This window comes from Borostomias antarcticus (assembly GCF_949987555.1).
Source record: "Borostomias antarcticus genome assembly, chromosome: 22".
Lineage (NCBI taxonomy): Eukaryota > Metazoa > Chordata > Actinopteri > Stomiiformes > Stomiidae > Borostomias > Borostomias antarcticus.
Genome location: NC_140255.1, coordinates 10,963,259 through 10,979,923, shown reverse-complemented (window position 1 = coordinate 10,979,923; position 16,665 = coordinate 10,963,259). Strand labels below are relative to the sequence as shown.

The 16,665-nt window shown below is 43.6% G+C and overlaps 2 protein-coding genes across 2 annotated transcripts in view; one reads left to right on the top strand and one right to left on the bottom strand.

Annotated features, from left to right (window-relative positions):
* The window catches only part of dock1 (dedicator of cytokinesis 1), a 246,792-nt gene extending 236,246 nt beyond the window's left edge, over positions 1-10,546 (bottom strand). Inside the window, exon 1 of the mRNA XM_084456190.1 lies at positions 10,404-10,546. Coding sequence (XP_084312316.1) covers positions 10,404-10,446 — 43 coding nt within the window. The 5' untranslated portion in view covers positions 10,447-10,546. The remainder of the gene's footprint in view (positions 1-10,403) is intronic.
* A 3,173-nt stretch (positions 10,547-13,719) lies between these two features.
* LOC311323761 (uncharacterized protein) overlaps positions 13,720-16,665 on the top strand; it is a gene marked incomplete at both ends in the record, with an annotated part of 97,066 nt that continues 94,120 nt past the window's right edge. Inside the window, 2 exons of the mRNA XM_084456060.1 lie at positions 13,720-13,937; positions 14,082-14,316. Coding sequence (XP_084312186.1) covers positions 13,720-13,937; positions 14,082-14,316 — 453 coding nt within the window. The remainder of the gene's footprint in view (positions 13,938-14,081; positions 14,317-16,665) is intronic.

Sequence of the window (16,665 nt, the reverse complement as noted above, 5' to 3'; positions counted from 1 at the left end):
GAGCAAGCGGTCAGCACACAACAGGACAGCAGGGCGATGCCAAAGGGCCTATTCTTATTTGTAATAGGCTAGACTTTATTATATAAATGTGGCAGTTTGTTAGTCTAATGTAGCATTGTTTACATTAGTCTAAATATACCATTGTTTACATAATGCAACTGCTGAAAACAGACCCAGAAAGTAGAGAATGGACAGCCTAAAACAAAGTCTAAAAAGCCACACACAGGCGCTTCACCTTTCTAATAAGCCAGGTGCAACAGTAAACATGTCGTCCCCCATTCATGATGCATATTCCTTTCTCGTAATGAAGGAGTGTAAATGTGATATTTTATTCATGAATACAAATATATGAAATGTGTGTTATTCGTTTTATGTGCATAGCATTTAACTCCTGGAGCTCTAATCTCTGTGTAAAAAATAGGAGGGACCCTGAATACTCTAATTCTCTAAATAAACAGCACAAAAGACTCTCCTCAATACAGTCTCGGCCAAAGAATGTGGAACTACAGAGCGCCCAGGCCATGCAGAGCTTCAGAACACACACAGAGCATCCAGGAGCCATGCAGAGATGCTGGGCTTCAGAATAGAGGCTGATGACCTTTTTTCATGAATCATAATTAATAACAGGTCTTTTGTTACATACAAAACTGTGCATTTCTAATACAAATTAACACTATTATTTTTCCATTCTCTCCCGTCTGCTTCTTCCTCATTGCTGCCATGGAGAATGTTGCTTGAGAATGTTATATGTTATGCCTAGTGTGTACATTAGCCTAGGTTCTACTGTTCGCTGCTGACAAAACCAGACTCAAAAAGGATTACAATCTCACTCTTCCTTTTCCTGTTAGCCATGATGCAGCACTACAATACAGTATACACTGCTGTGAAATAGGGCTGCACGATTATGACAAAAGATAATAATTGCGATTATTTGCTTCAAAATGGTAATTGCGATTAATAATGTGATTAATATTTAATATATAATATTCATATATAATAACCAAAATGCTCCCAAATCACGGACGTTGATCCCTTTCTTGCGGGACACTTGTGACACTTGTCTTGACCTACTGCTATCTGTCTTCTCAGTGAAATTCAGAGTGAAAGAGTGAAATTCAAGAGTGAAATTCAAGATCCTCACGTATGTCTTCAAAGCCCTCAGTGGTCTCGCCCCAGCTTACATCAAAGATCTCCTGGACCAACCTACCAGCTTCAGGCCTGGTCGCCGGCTCAGATTTGACAACCAGATGACCCTGAAGGTCCCACGGTCAAAACTTGTCACAAAGGGAGACCGTGCATTCTCTGTGATGGCACCTGGGCTATGGAACAAGCTTCCTCTGAATATCAAGTCCGCCACCACCCTGGACTCTTTTAGAGAACAGCTTCAAACTCACCTCTTTGTCGCAGACGATCTATAATTTATGTCCTTGTCTTGTGTCTTAAATGTAGTTTCATTTTGTGTCTCTGCAGTCCTTTGTTTTTGTTTGTCTCTCTTTGTACCCGGGCTGCGCCCCGGGCTGATGTATCAGTTGGTTGGGGGGCGCATTATAAATAAAAATAACATAACATTGGTCAGACAGCATAAGCGCCTGTGATTCGTCCGTGTCGTCCTAGCACACTCAATTCAAAGCAAAATTATTAATCACATTAATTGCGGCCTTTTGCGATTAGTTAATTGCGGAGGTCATTCGCATTCGATTAATTCACGATTCATTGTGCAGCCCTACTGCGAAAGTGCATTTCCACAGGTGAACTGATGTTTACTGCCAAGTGCCATCTTAACTTAATGGCCAAATGGTGTGACTGAATAAAAAACGGCAGAAGAACATACAGTAAAGTAATCTTAGAAAAGGTTGGCCAGAACATCAAATCAAAAACCATTGTAACACCTTGCCAGGGACTACAGATGGAAACTAGCCTTTCGGCTGATAAAAAACATTGCTTTTCTTAAACACTCCCTCGCCACTAAAATATTACAAGGGGAACGGGAAGGTAACGGGAGTCATTCTTGTAATTTTTCCAGGATTGGAACGGGACAGGATTTATTTTTTTTCTCCGTCAAGGGATTGGGACAGGACAGAAATGTTTTTGTGGGACTGGGACAGGACAGGAGTGAAAATCCACTCAGAGCTGGGCTTCAGAACACCCATGCTATTCAGAGATCTTTGTTGCCTCTGAACCCTATTGGTAGCTAACATTTACATTTTTTGTCATGCATATGGCATGCCTAATAACAGCAACAGAGCAGGGATATTTTAAGATACAGAATTAATTAGTAATTAGGACACGTGGCCCCCCCTAACTAGAGAGGTGTCCCAGTGTCAGCTGAGCTCTGCCAAAAGCAGTGTGACACACCAGCATGCTTATTCAGATTCAGCATACTCTGGTTAATGGAGTATTACTCTAACAATGTTTCTCTCTTTTTGGTTTTCAATGTCTCAGCAATAGAATGACAATACTCCCAGTGTTCCAGTTGACTTGTAACCTGTAACATTTTTTCAGGATTTTTCCTAAGGGAAAATTGGTGCATGGTGTAACATCTGCACACAGGTCGCCCTTCTTAACCTGACAGTTGGACACATACTGCAAATGACCTAGCCATCACTAATCTACACTTGAACTATCATGTGAAATACGACTATCACTAAGAAGGGCCCCTGAATAGAATGGACTATACTTTTACCGAGACACCAAGTATAGCTGCTTTGTATACAAAGCAATATTCTTTGGCAATGGGGAAAACGAACTGTGGCTAGCAACCCCAGTGGTGGGGTCTGGTACATCCTGTCTGCTGCTCTGTAACCCATGTCTCTCTGTACGTGACCCTGTATTTCACAGTGCCATGGTGTCTGCATCTAGCCATCTGTCCAGTGGCAGGGTGGCCCAGCTGGCCTCTGTCAGACAACCCTGAGGCTGCCTGGCATGGACGACAAATAGAGGGGGCGGGGCTGGAGGCCTGCCCAGGGAGTCCCCCCCACCCCACACACACGTACACACAGCCAGAATTATATATGTGTGTGTGTGTGTGTGTGTGTGTTTGCAGTGGGGCGGGGGGGAATACTAGACATGACATGTCCCTCTGCCCTTGACAGACATACAGGCAGCTAATAAGCAGAGCTGCCATGGCCCATTCCACATGAGCCTGTCACTGACGACTGCATACACACGCACGCACGCACGTGCACGCACTCACAGATTAATAAAGCATTTTGAAATGACATGTTAAAACAATGTTGTTACAGTGTTATTTCAGAATTATAACACCAATGAACGACAGCTAGCCTAATTACATTAAGACGAAAGCATCTGTGGTGCTTTGATGCATGTGACTCCTCGTCACTGCCGTCAGTTAAGGCAACTAATTGGGCGTCTACGTCTCGACTTCCTCAACAGCAAACATTCATGATGTAACAGTTTAGCTAAAGATGATCATATACGGCCGCTTATCTAAAAGTGCGTGATGATCCCTCCATTAAGCGCTCCTCAGAATGGAGCAACGCAAGAACACATGCAGCCACTGTCAGTCAGCCATGCCGCTGCTTATCCCCCAGACTACATGTTCAGAAGCCATTAGTAATAGTATATTATGAGGAACAGACACTCTTCACGGGGCGAGTGTAATCCAAAGCCTACTTTGTCATGGTCACTTAGCCCTCCATGTCAATTCACAGTCTGACAGTGTTGGTTTGGAGAGCTAGTGTGCCATCAAGAGAAGGGCTGAAACTTTGTATCAGCAGGAAGTGGTGACAGAGGACAGCGTGGGATCACACACACACACACACACACACACACACACACACACACACACACACAATAAAGTGTCTGCCGTTTGGATCATCTGCCTTATGAAACCTCACACAGAAAGCCATGGGGAACAGTATCATCAAACTTACAATGGCAGAAAGCTAGGTCCACAGTTTAATTCCCTTGTCAGAGGGAACAACAGCAAAGTCATATTGACCTCCAGAGAGATAAGTCGAGAGGAGGGGGTGGGAGAAGTTAAGACTGATAAAGTGACAGTGTCTAATGAAAATCCAAACTAAGATGGCTGAGTGGGTAAAGTTTTTCAATATATAGGCTAATCATTACAACGAGCAAGACTGAATTGAAATCATCTGCCTGAAAGAGAAATGGGAAATAAAATGATTGACATGGATAAATGATTTACAGTAATAATTGTATTGGGCAAATATGAATGGAATAGAGAGCAAACATAATAACAATAATAATAATAATAATAATAATAAAACTTTATTTGTATAACACCTTTCATACAAATAAATGCAGCTCAAAGTGCTTTACAACAGAGAATTTACATGCACAGAGTGCTTCACATAAAAATAGACAAAATAAACAAAAAGCAGGGAAAACAAGAGTCATACCAAGCTGTCTCATAGAGAGTGCTGTGTGAGAGAACGGGTACGACGCAAAGCAACGCTGGGACATTGTTTGGCACACTGCACAGTTGCATAATGTGAGAAAGCCTCTCACAAGCCATGGCCACAGGTGGGCCTTTGTACAAGCTCACCAGGCTAATGAAAAAGACAACTGAAGTACATCTTGAGATACAGCCGCAAGTCTCACATGCTGTATATTTCCTTCCCAGTTCCTTGGCTAGCATCAAATGAAAACCTAGGCCTATTTGTTGTGACAGTGACACTAAACCATAGGAAGGATATGTGGCTCTTAAAATAAACATGTACAGCTCTGCAACAAAAGAAGTGGACTGATATTCTCAGGCCCCTGAACTGCAGGAGGCCAGACATTTAGTGCTCTTTTTTCAGAGGCAAAGGGCCCGAGCAGCATCATAAACAGCGCCTGGCTTTAACAGAGAGCTCAGAATGAGAGGTTAAAAGATTTAAAGTATTTTTTATCCTCCTGACAGAAAAAAACATCTCTCTCTTTTACTCATCTCCACACCTCTTCTCTTCCATCTCTCCCCTCTCCCCCCCCCCCCGGCTTTGTACTGTACTTCACTCTTGTAAAACAAATTTAAAAAAAATAAAATAAGGTTTTGTCTTCACTTTTGTCAGCTCAGCACTTTTCTTGTACTACAGTTCCTTTTCTCAGTGGCATGAAATAATGAGCAGGTGTCTGATTATTAAAGGAACTGTCTAGTTATGCAGTAGCCTCTATCATTCTCTCCCGTTTGGATCGCTGCATAGATTTCAGGTATGAAAGTGACACTGAAAATGTTCTCGTAGCGCTTTGATTTATTTCTAAATACACAAGATATAAAATGCCCAACAACAGCTGCCGCATAAACAAACAACTGATAAAGGACTCCTATTTTCTCTCCATTATTTACCGAATATCTTCACCGCAGTTCAGACGAAACACATGGAATAAATAGATTCAGTGTATGAAACTAAGACAGTTTTAATTATTACCATATGTGTGAGCTTAGCGACTACATGAGGCTCAATTTGTGGGTGGGAGACGGTTTTCTTGAATGTAGGGCGGGGTCTTGACAAATTATTCCTAGGCTCAAGCAATAGAAAATAACTAATCTGTTAAATCTGTCTAAGTGTCCCTCCCAATGTGTCAATGACAGAAGAGATTTCTGTAGGAAAATGTCCAGACTGGGTTTCAGCCCTTCCCCTCAGCCCTCCACTATCTCAAAGGTTTCCCAGGTTTGTATATTCTAATCATAGCCACACTTAAGATAAGACCTGAACGTATGTGTGTGTGTTTGTGTGTGTTGATACCAAACATTTTGTAATTGATTGATATCAATACCAGTGAAACTCCACGATTCTCAATACCAAATTCGATACCACAGTAAAAAAAAAAAAAAAAAAAAATCCCATGTAGCCTACTTCAACATACAGCCTACATTATTAAAAACATCATCTTCTATCTGTTACTGTAGGCCTACTGTGAAAGGAAGATTAAGAGACCTCAATTATCAGACAACCTAGATCAGTAAGAAAGCAGCAGGATACATAGGCATAATGAAAAATAAACAGACCATGGGCAAAAATGTTTCTTTAAAGCTTGAGCCAAGACTATCAAAGCTTAGCTATCTATATATGCATATGTTTTGCGTTTGCATTGGCCAGCTTGTTCTATCTAGCTCAGGGGTCGGCAACCTTTACTGTCAAAAGAGCCATTTTTGGCAAAAAATCATACAAAATCTGACTGGAGCCGCAAATTATATTTGACCTTAAAATGAAGGTAATGCTTCCTCTTAGATGTATTTTCAGGCGTGGTGGTATATGCACCCAGGGGGGACACATAAAGGGGGGCAGGGGTGTGGGGGTCCAAGGGGGAAATTTTGAGCACCAAACACTACATTTCCTGCATTCTGGTGAATTTCTATGCAGTCTGCTGCTATCTAACCTGACACACCAGATAGCTTGCTTTGCATAATCATCTGGGAAATCTCCTTTGGTATTGCTTGGAAAAGGGCAGACACTTTCAAAATTACTTGGCAGGTGATTGGATGAACCACCTGTGTATCACCATCTATCACGCGCCAACTTCAACTTTCAATCTTGATAAATGAAAATGTAACCAGTTGTACTGTTTTTACCGCGGTTCATCGTGACACTGGTAACCGTCCCATCACTAGTTCAGAGTAAGGTAAGATCAGAGTAAGGTAAGATCAGAGTAAGGTAAGATTAGAGTAAGGTAAGAATAAGATCAATGTTACACTCAGTCCTGTGCTTCTTTATAATGAGACATAATTCATTTGCCCAGAAAATAATAATGAAAAGGTGTTACTGGCAATAGATGGAAGCAATATTGAAAGATTATCTGAAGTACGATTTTTAGGAGTAATATTAGATGAGGGTCTGACATGGAAATCACATATATCACGTGAGGAAAAAGATGTCAGAGTATTTTTGTGTTAAACAAAGTTAAATAGAATTACAATGCAATGTGAACACTGTACTGTTCACTCCTATTGCCATACATCAGCTACTGTGTGGAAGTGTGGGGTAATACATCAGCTACTGTGTGGAAGTGTGGGGTAATACATCAGCTACTGTGTGGAAGTGTGGGGTAATACATCAGCTACTGTGTGGAAGTGTGGGGTAATACATCAGCTACTGTGTGGAAGTGTGGGGTAATACATCAGCTACTGTGTGGAAGTGTGGGGTAATACATCAGCTACTGTGTGGAAGTGTGGGGTAATACATCAGCTACTGTGTGGAAGTGTGGGGTAATACATCAGCTACTGTTTGGAAGTGTGGGGTAATACATCAGCTACTGTGTGGAAGTGTGGGGTAATACATATCAGCTACTGTGTGGAAGTGTGGGGTAATACATCAGCTACTGTGTGGAAGTGTGGGGTAATACATATCAGCTACTGTGTGGAAGTGTGGGGTAATACATCAGCTACTGTGTGGAAGTGTGGGGTAATACATCAGCTACTGTGTGGAAGTGTGGGGTAATACATCAGCTACTGTGTGGAAGTGTGGGGTAATAAATCAGCTACTGTGTGGAAGTGTGGGGTAATACATCAGCTACTGTGTGGAAGTGTGAGGTAATACACCGGTGTATAGCCCCAAATAGTATACCGGCCTGGACCAGGGCTAGTTAAAAACATGCTCACCAGGACATATTCATTTCTGGAATAGTCGGGCTCAAAGATCAAGAACACAAAATTTGCTGTTCTGTACAAGAGAAGGAGTGGAGGGATCCGTGCCCACAGTTAACAATAGCAACAAAACCCATATGTGTATAATCTCTTCATGAGACACACCTACCCTCAGCCATAAAATCAACATCGCAGGAGAATGGAAGGAACAAGTTAACATCATCTTGTCTGAGTTTACATCCAGGTTGGACTTGATTGACAGATACCCACTGCCTCTGGCCATTAAGTTATCAACAGTCTAAAGTCCAACACCTGTTCTCCAATGTCCACATCCCACAGAAAGTGCCAAGTGAAATGAATGATAAATCAGTGAGCTTAGTACGAAAGTGGTTTGCGCTCAATACACACAGCACCCGCGATATTATCTTTCACCCCAGTGGGAGGGAGGGCTGGGCGTACCGAACCAGGAATGGAATTATACCAGCACACGGATTTCCCACCTTCTGAGAAGGCTGAACAACAATAACCAGGATGTTAGGGGGCTGGCTTGTTCCTCCCTGTTACTTGACCTAAGAAGACACCAGGTCCAGGTGAATGTATATTAATTGCATTGTTACTATCTGTGTCCCTGTATTTAGTTTACTCTAAGTGGACATAAATAGTTAAAATATGAGCATAAGGGAAACAGCCATTGTCACTGAGTGGAAGTGCAGCCCCAGTGCTGGCTCCCATGGTGGGGACTGACCTGCAGGAAGTGTCATTTCCTTTTCTGGCAACCCTACAGCTCAGCTCAAAAATACAGGGTCCTTGTAACCAAGTCAACTAAAGTGTTTGTACTACAATCCCACACTATCTCAAATAGTAAGTACACTTGCCTTGTCGGAACAAAACAAGAGAGCAGCTTTGTCATGGAATAAATGAATGGATCAACAACCATTTGATCATTGACTTTTATGTGTCACTAACATAGGTCAGCTCCTGATCCTCATTCTTCATTGGGATGTTGAATGACATGAGTTGTACACATGACTGGACTCATAGCACAGTTTGACCCATTAGTGCCGGATCTGAAATTGATGAGCAACCTCACAGGCCATCTGAGCAGTTGAATTTATGTTCACTGGCCCCATTGACTTCCATTGTAGCAGAGTGTGTGCTGGACCGCAGAACTGTAGCTAGCTCAATACTGAGGCAATCGGGGAGATGATAGTCTCTACGTGCCATGTTCATGTAAGACAGACCGAGAATAGGCCCTAAAGTCCAAAATATTGAACTTATCTTTTAACTGTTAAGATGGAAGCTTGGTGACGCAGCTTGCCAAACTACTGTTTTGATAGTGTCTATGGGAATGTGTATTTTATTGAAGTGATGCCCTTTTATGATCTCACATACACTCTGCTCACTTCCTCTATGCACCTGGGACTGATTCTGCAACTTGACATGCATGCAAGTGAACAGATAGAAAAGCAAAGAGACAGATCTAAACCACACACACAGGTCAAGGAGTTACAAATGCAGTTGTGATCAAAACTTCATACACTAGAAACTTCTATCATGAGGCCACACACAAGCAAACTTGGATACCAAAAACAAGTAAATTATAATCATGACAGGACCCATACAGAAATAGGACTCTCAGTCCATATTACGAGAAAGAGAGGCCTAGAAGAGTGCTCATTAGTGCTGCATGGTCACCACAGGATATTTTCAAACTACTGTGTGTGTAGCCTACTGCTAACCAAACTCCGCACCAGTAATGTGGTGGTTGGTTCTCTTTTCACTTATGACTCATCACCTATTCTGTGTTCTCTGATCCCATAAATAATGTGTTCAGACATTCTCAGGACAAGTTGGCCATTTGATTTTTGTCTCTTGTCCCTCTCTCTGAAACGCAATGTAGAATTTGACAAGTAGGCTTATATATGTGTGAATGGGGCACTAGGGACATTTGAGAGCTTTGATGAGAGCTTTGACAAACTTGAGTCTATCACAACGTTATGATGAATTGATGAGACTATGCAAGTTCATATCTAATAGATTCTAAAAGGTTCCCTCTGGAATACTGCAAGAAACAAACAGTTAGGCTAATTTCCCTGGCCTGTCTCTGGAGGGATGGTATGGAAGTGGGCGGCAATATACCACTACCGACGTATACAGGAGACTATAGCCTACGGTAACTATGCTACTCCAGTACACACTTGGCTGTCTGTCTGCCTAGATTTTGAGAACGTTTCGATATAAAAACAAAGACAGCTGAGACTAATAGGCCTATTTACGAAATAAGTTCAGACCGATCGGGGATCAAGCACACACGATCCATTGGAACAAAGCTTGGAACTACAATAATAATCGAACTGATCAGTCCGGTACAGTCAGCCGGTATAACAAAGTTGTCAGAGTGAGCCAAATCGAGTTGCTCTAGTCTAGTCAAGTAACACCGAGCATGTTCTGTTACATTCCTATAAATTACAGGCAGTAGGCTAACACGTCTATCCCGCGACTAGCAGCAGGCAGGCCACACTACAGGAAACAGTGTTGCAACTAGGCGCGCCTTTGACAATTCCCAGAGCACACAGCAGGCTGCTCCGCTCACAAAAGCCTGGGATTCCTTGCTTTGCCATTATGCAAACTAGTTGGCAAACATGTTTCTACGATACACAAATCCTAACACACATCTGCCCTCCTAACTTTAGGCAAATATGCTACTTGGCCTGAGAGGATATTGTGGGAATGTATACACTGCAAGAGGGTTTAGGACGAATCACAACCATTCTTCCCAAACTTGTGAAATCTGGTGCAAAGTAGACTACTGTAGCATAGGACAGGCTAACGAGAAAGCATGGATTTCCCTACTTACCAACACCATACTTTTCCTTTTTTGTAGGCACCCAGCGAGACATTCTTAATCACGTAAAACTTGCTAATGTGTTGTCTGTTAAAATATTCCTCCTCCGTTTTCTTTAGACTTTTTGTTCCCACTGTTGGTGAAGAGAGACTCATCGGACGGCCATTTTCCTCCACTGACAGGATGCTCCACAAGGGGGTAGAATTCAACACAGCGCCAAACTTTTTAGCCACGATGTAAACGTCATTGTTGTAGTGTATTAGGGTTATTAGGCCTACTGAGTCTACTGTATGATTTAGGGACCATTGCTGAAATTAATTTAAAAGAAAACAGTTGTACAGTTTAACAACTTTTTTTTTAATTCTATGATATCCTCCTAGCCTACTAACCCAATTGTTCCAGATTATTTCTGATTTCTGAATATTATCAGGAATGATATATATATTATCAGATAGATAGGCTATATAAAAGACAACGACACATTGTCTATTGTCTGTTTGCAGTCAACTAAAGGGAAATCAGGTAGCCTAATACAGGCAATTAAGTTTGTTTGTTTTTTAAAGGGAATCCACTTGTGTCACTTGTATAAGCCTTTTACCATTGTGTAAATCGTTGTGTGGCAGGGTTTTCAAGCAATTCAATCCCATCTAGATTAGGCATGCAGTTCCCCATTCCTCACTCACTCTTTCTTGTCCCCCCCTATCTCTCCCTTCCTCTTTTTTTTCCCTCCCTGGTCTTCTTTCCCTCCCTCTCTCTTTCGTTCACACCACCAGGCCAGGTCCAGCCTGGTTTATGTGCGTGGCTGGCTTGTTTCTGTTCAGGACTGGTAGGACGGAAGCTAGTCACGCCACTGAAATAGCTGTGAATTGAAATTACATGAAATAGTGTCTGATGAAGATAGGTCTTGTCATCTGGACACATCAGTTCCAATGCTTCCAATGCTAATCCAGCACAATAAGAGCAGGATAGCCAGTTAGCTCATGAGCTCACAACAAGCAGCTTCCATAACATTAATGGTAGGGGTCAGTGGCTAAAGCAGTTACACTGATGATAACATAAAGTCATCCCCACCGGGTGGGAGTCCAATGCTCTCACCACTACTCTACTTGTAGAGTGGAAATCAATGGGTTGGTTTTGGTGTCCTTCTTCCAGTCCCTAGTGTGGGTTGGGGTTAGAATAATGGTTGGGGTTGGGACAGGATCTGACCTATAAGGCAAGGGGTAAAGGTCGGAGTGAAAGGATGAACATGTGGAGGTTTGGGGTATAGTCCCATAAACTCATCCCCACCAGGGCCGATCTCCCGCATGGGAGTCCAATGCTTTCACCACTACTCTACTTGTGCAGTGGAGATCGGCGGGTTGATTTTGGTGTCCTTTTTTTTCCTGCTGTGCTGGAACAACTGCCTCTTTTGGTGCCAACAGAGAAATGCAGGTCAACAGTCAACGGGGAGGGAGGGAGGGAGTGATAACCGGACAAATGCTATCCTAGGTGCGCTGGCTTACAGCCATGCACAAAAACACAAATTCTTCTCTGTCTGATCCTCTTTCTCATCCTCTAATGATGAGCTGAGGTACCTGATGTTTTGATCTGTGGAATGTTGATCTGAGACAAAGCTCAAAGCACCGAGCAACATCAGAGAGATAGCCTACACCCACTCTGACACCCAGCGTACCCCGATTTACCTGCTCATATTTGTGTACGCCTGAAAACTGCCACACTATAGTAACTTCAGGCCTCCCCCGCCTCCCTGCTTTAAAGCACGGTGTATCTTTGGGGCTTTGTCGCTCCGTGCTAGAGACATGAAGGTGGTTCTAAAAGATTCCAGCAGAGGGCATTGCTCTCATTCAGTTCATTGGCTATAGATACTTTAATAATCCCTGTGGGGGAAATTGGGTAAAGGATCACTCATCTAGAGCCTCATCTAACTACATGGCTAGGTTTCACACAGAGGATAAAAAACACTTACTCCTGCCAAATTAAAAACAACACAACGTAAGGGGTAATGATAACGACGCCTATGGTGTAGTAAAGAAGTGGGTATACTCTGACTAAAGAAGTCGGTATATTGTAGCAGAAATGATCGTTTTTACATTAGTGGTGTTTTAGAAGTGGGTACTATCCATGGATAAAGAACTCCGTATACCTCCATATATCCTCCACTACACCCTGCGCATCACTATGCACTAATGCTGTTGGCTAATTAATTTAGACTAGTTCCCCGCCAAGCCATTGTTATAAGATGGTTATTTCAGTGTTGTAAAATACCAGATGAGAGAGATGTGAAGAAAAGCCAATTAACATACAGTAGCAGCAGTGCAGTAGCCTACTGTTGCCAACCCTCAGAGGAGACATGAAAAACATTTCACAAGAGCTGTTTAAATAACAACTGAAACATAAAAATAAGTTTAACAGCCTCTAGACATGTTATGCTGTTTTGGGACATCATGTGGGCAAAAGTATCATGGCCAGGCAGTCACTGCGCCGTTCATCAGGCGGTCACATGGCCGGTAGGGAGCCGCGGGACAGGGAGGTTTCATCAAGCACCAATCACAAGACCAGGGGAAGAACAGGAGAATTATCAGCTCTTGGAAAAAGAGGACGAAGAAGACTCAGTTCCTGATTAACATGGGTAATAAAAGAAAAACAGTACGTTTTTTTTTATGAGCCTAACTGTGTCTTGGGGTCAAATATATCTGAAAAAGTTGACTAGTAGACTTGTTGTCTCTCACCCTGTCTCTCCCTCTTCTCTCTCTCTCTCTCTCTCTCTCTCTCTCTCTCTCTCTCTCTCCCTCTCTCTCTCTCTCCTCCTGCTATCTGATGCCCTCCTCTCCTCAGTAACTCTTTTGTTTGGTCAATGCATCCCCTACAGTCACACATGGCTGGCTGGAGACAGTACCAGAAGGACCTCTTTTCTTTTCAAGATCCAGCAACGGAGATGTATCTCAAAAAGTAACAAGGAAACCGTGGAACACTATAAAGCCATCTTCTTTTTACTTCTTTAACTTTTTTCTAGTACTTTTTTTCTTGCTATTTCAAGGATTTCCAGGTAGCCTGTATGTTGTTATAAGTGAGATGGGAGACTACAACATCAAAATAGGCAAACGTTTGTTGTTCTCTATTACATCACTGAAGCTTCTGATTCATGTCTCTTATGTTTTTCAGTTTCAGTCTGACTTTGCTGGAGTTCCTGCCAATGCATTTCTGGCATGCCTAATGGTAACCAGGGAAGTCCAGCCAGGGGGTTCTCATTAATACCTGATGGAAAGAGCTTTTATCAAGGGAAAGAAACCTGAGAGCTGCTTTGTGATTAGCTGCTGAGCCCCAGAGAATGGCTGTCCGAGGGCCAGCTGCCCACCTGCGCAGAACTCCTAGCTGGAGGAGATCCGGGGATGAGACCTACTGGGACAACTTCAGGTCCAAGGTGGAGGCGGACCCTCCAACCTCTCGGATCCCATGCACCCCTCGTCCCAGGAGTGCTGTTGAGGGAGGCCTGGTGGACGGGTGGCTACAGCACCTGGAGGGCATACAGAGTGGCCATTTCGAAAGGTCAGCCTATGACCAGGTGCCACCGTTCAATGACAAAACCATATTCGTGCCAAGCCTTCCCAACGAACCAGTCGGCTCCTCCCTGCCATATCAGGGTCTGTCTCCCGCCTACGGTGTGGACCTCTCTTCATGTGGGACCCCCAGCCTGTGTGACAGTTCGCTGGCGGGCAGCCAGGAGTACCTCAGAAGTGGGCTGCTCCAGGCTACGGGACGGCGGGGCAGCTGGGAGAGGGCTCACATTAAGCAGGCCCCTGGGAAGGAGCAGGCCCAACTCGCCTCTCTCGCCCCGGTCAGAATCGGCTGGCTGCCCATAGAAAGAAAAGTCATGGTTGTGGACGGGCCCAGCCAAAACCACCACCCGGAGACATCTGCCAGCCAGGTAAGACCCGTTTCCTCTTCGACTGTTGAGAATATGTTTCTTCATGCCGGCATCGTTAAAGCTGGAGCAGCAATGCCTAAAGTTGCTCTCGGTTTCAAAGGACTTTTAGAATTCTCTCAAAGACTCAACCGGAGGGTGATGCAGAAGAACTCTCCAAATGCATGTAGGCGACATGCTGGTGCTGTCTGTGTGTAGGCTAGGCTGCTGAACAACACGGCCGCGTCACCTGGCCATCTTCTGCATTATGTTGCGGCTCGAGTACCATGGTTACACTACAGCCAGTCCCACAGTGTGCTCGGCTCATGGGGCCTTGCGCACCCTCTCCAAAGATTTGCTCAGAGCTTTCTAGAAGGGACACTAAGACGCTGTGTGCTCTTAAGGCTCTTTTGTGTGCTACCACAGCAATGCTACACGTATAGAGGCTGAGGTCTGATTTACCTCTCTGGCATTCAAATTGTCTCCGCCCGTCTGATTGAAATTCTGACACTGGAGAGGCATCGAGTAAGAGAGAGAGAGAGAGAGAGAGCAAAAGAGAAACAGAGGGAGAGAAAGAAACAGAGAAAGAAACAGAGAGAGAGAGAGAGAGAGAGAGAGAGAGAGAGAGAGATCAGGGCCTGAGGGTGTATAGTGCAGAGTGATGGAAGGGGTGCACGGAGCCAGAGAAGGCACAAGCAGAGAGCGCCACTGAGAGCCATTAGTAGTCAATGCTCGGATACCCAGGGAGAAGGCAGGGCTCTGGCATGAAACAGCTTACTCTGCAGGAACTCTGAATGCTTTCTCAACAGGTTTATGACCAATGTTGAGCACTGTGCCCTCGGAGTATGCATGCCAATGTGTAGAGCAGGGCCAATGAGTGTTTACCCAATGCTGTGATGATAAATGGCTCTGAAATGAGCATCTCCTCATGAGTCCAGCTTTCTCTGCACAGAGGAACTATGCACATCACTTTCTCTGGTCTCATGGGGAAGCCCCATGCCATCTGCAAAGATCACTTCATAGGCTTCGATTTTAGTCTGATGGTCAACGGTACATCAAAAATTATTTTGGGAAAACAAAGTAAGATGTAAAGAAGGAGTATGGATCTATGATGTGCAATCACAAATCTCTTTGTTTATATGTGAAATATGACCACTGAATTGTCTTAATGCCTGTTGGAGATGCCGTAATGCTTTTTGATTGGATGTGCTTTAGCAGGTGAAATTAAAACAACCCATCACCCCAGCTTTCCTGAAGAATCCTGGCAAAGTGAACGGCTTCAGATATATGGGTATGTTTCACACCCTCAGACATCGTTTACTGTACCAGCAGGGCTGCTTTGCTGTAGTCTGCTGCACATCATAAAAAGCTGTCTCGGATAACACCTCCAGTAGAAAGTAGGCTAGGGAGAGGGAACACTAGCTATCTGCAGAGATGTACTGGGGTTTCATCTCAGGGTAGATTTACCACTGTGTTCACATGGCCCTCTCAGACCAGACCAGTCCTACATCAGATGCCAGGCACTCACTGGCTGAATGATCACTACGAACAAGCCCCAAAACATAGTCCATCCTGTCTGATTTACCACAGGGGCCTGCAAGAATGATGGGGTCAGGAAAATGGCACTTAAAGCAAAAAGGACGCGTCTTCTCCAGGCATCTCAGACTCTTTCCTTCCTCATCTCTTCTTTGTTAACTGTTATTGTTCCAGGGGTTTGGCTCTTTTACCAATGATAGCAATCTAGAAACCAGCAGCAGCAGCATTGCATCACTCCTGTAATCCTATCAACTCTCAGGCCAGTGCAGAAACACAGAGTTGTCATTTACATTTGAAAAGGCGTAGAGATTCTGCCAGTAATTACACGTACCATGGGATCTAGCATGTGATCTGCCATTCAAAAGAGGGTCATTTTGATTCCCTTTCAACTTTATTTCAAAGAACATGTGGTATACAGTACTGTACCAATATCAGACACACAAGTAGTAGGAAAATGATGCTTCTCATTTTAATGAAGTCCCAGCAATACTTCTGCATTCATCCATCAATCAAGCAGGCTATACATATTCATGTTTAGCTGTAGATCACAGATGACAGGCATGCTATAATTATGTGCACTCTGTTGGAGATGACTGACATCACAGCCTGGGGGTTTCAGAGACTATACTTGATAAAATGCACACTATTCAGACGGGTAGAAAAGGTGGAAATGGTAGAATTGTCCATGGGTCCTGCATGCCACACGTTCTTGTGCCTTGAAAACATCTTTCCCATTGAAAAAAATAATGTTCACCAATGTATGACCTGAATAGTGTTAGCATACTAATGGCTTTTCCAAGCTTTGTCACAGTCATCATGAAAGTGCCCTTAAGAATA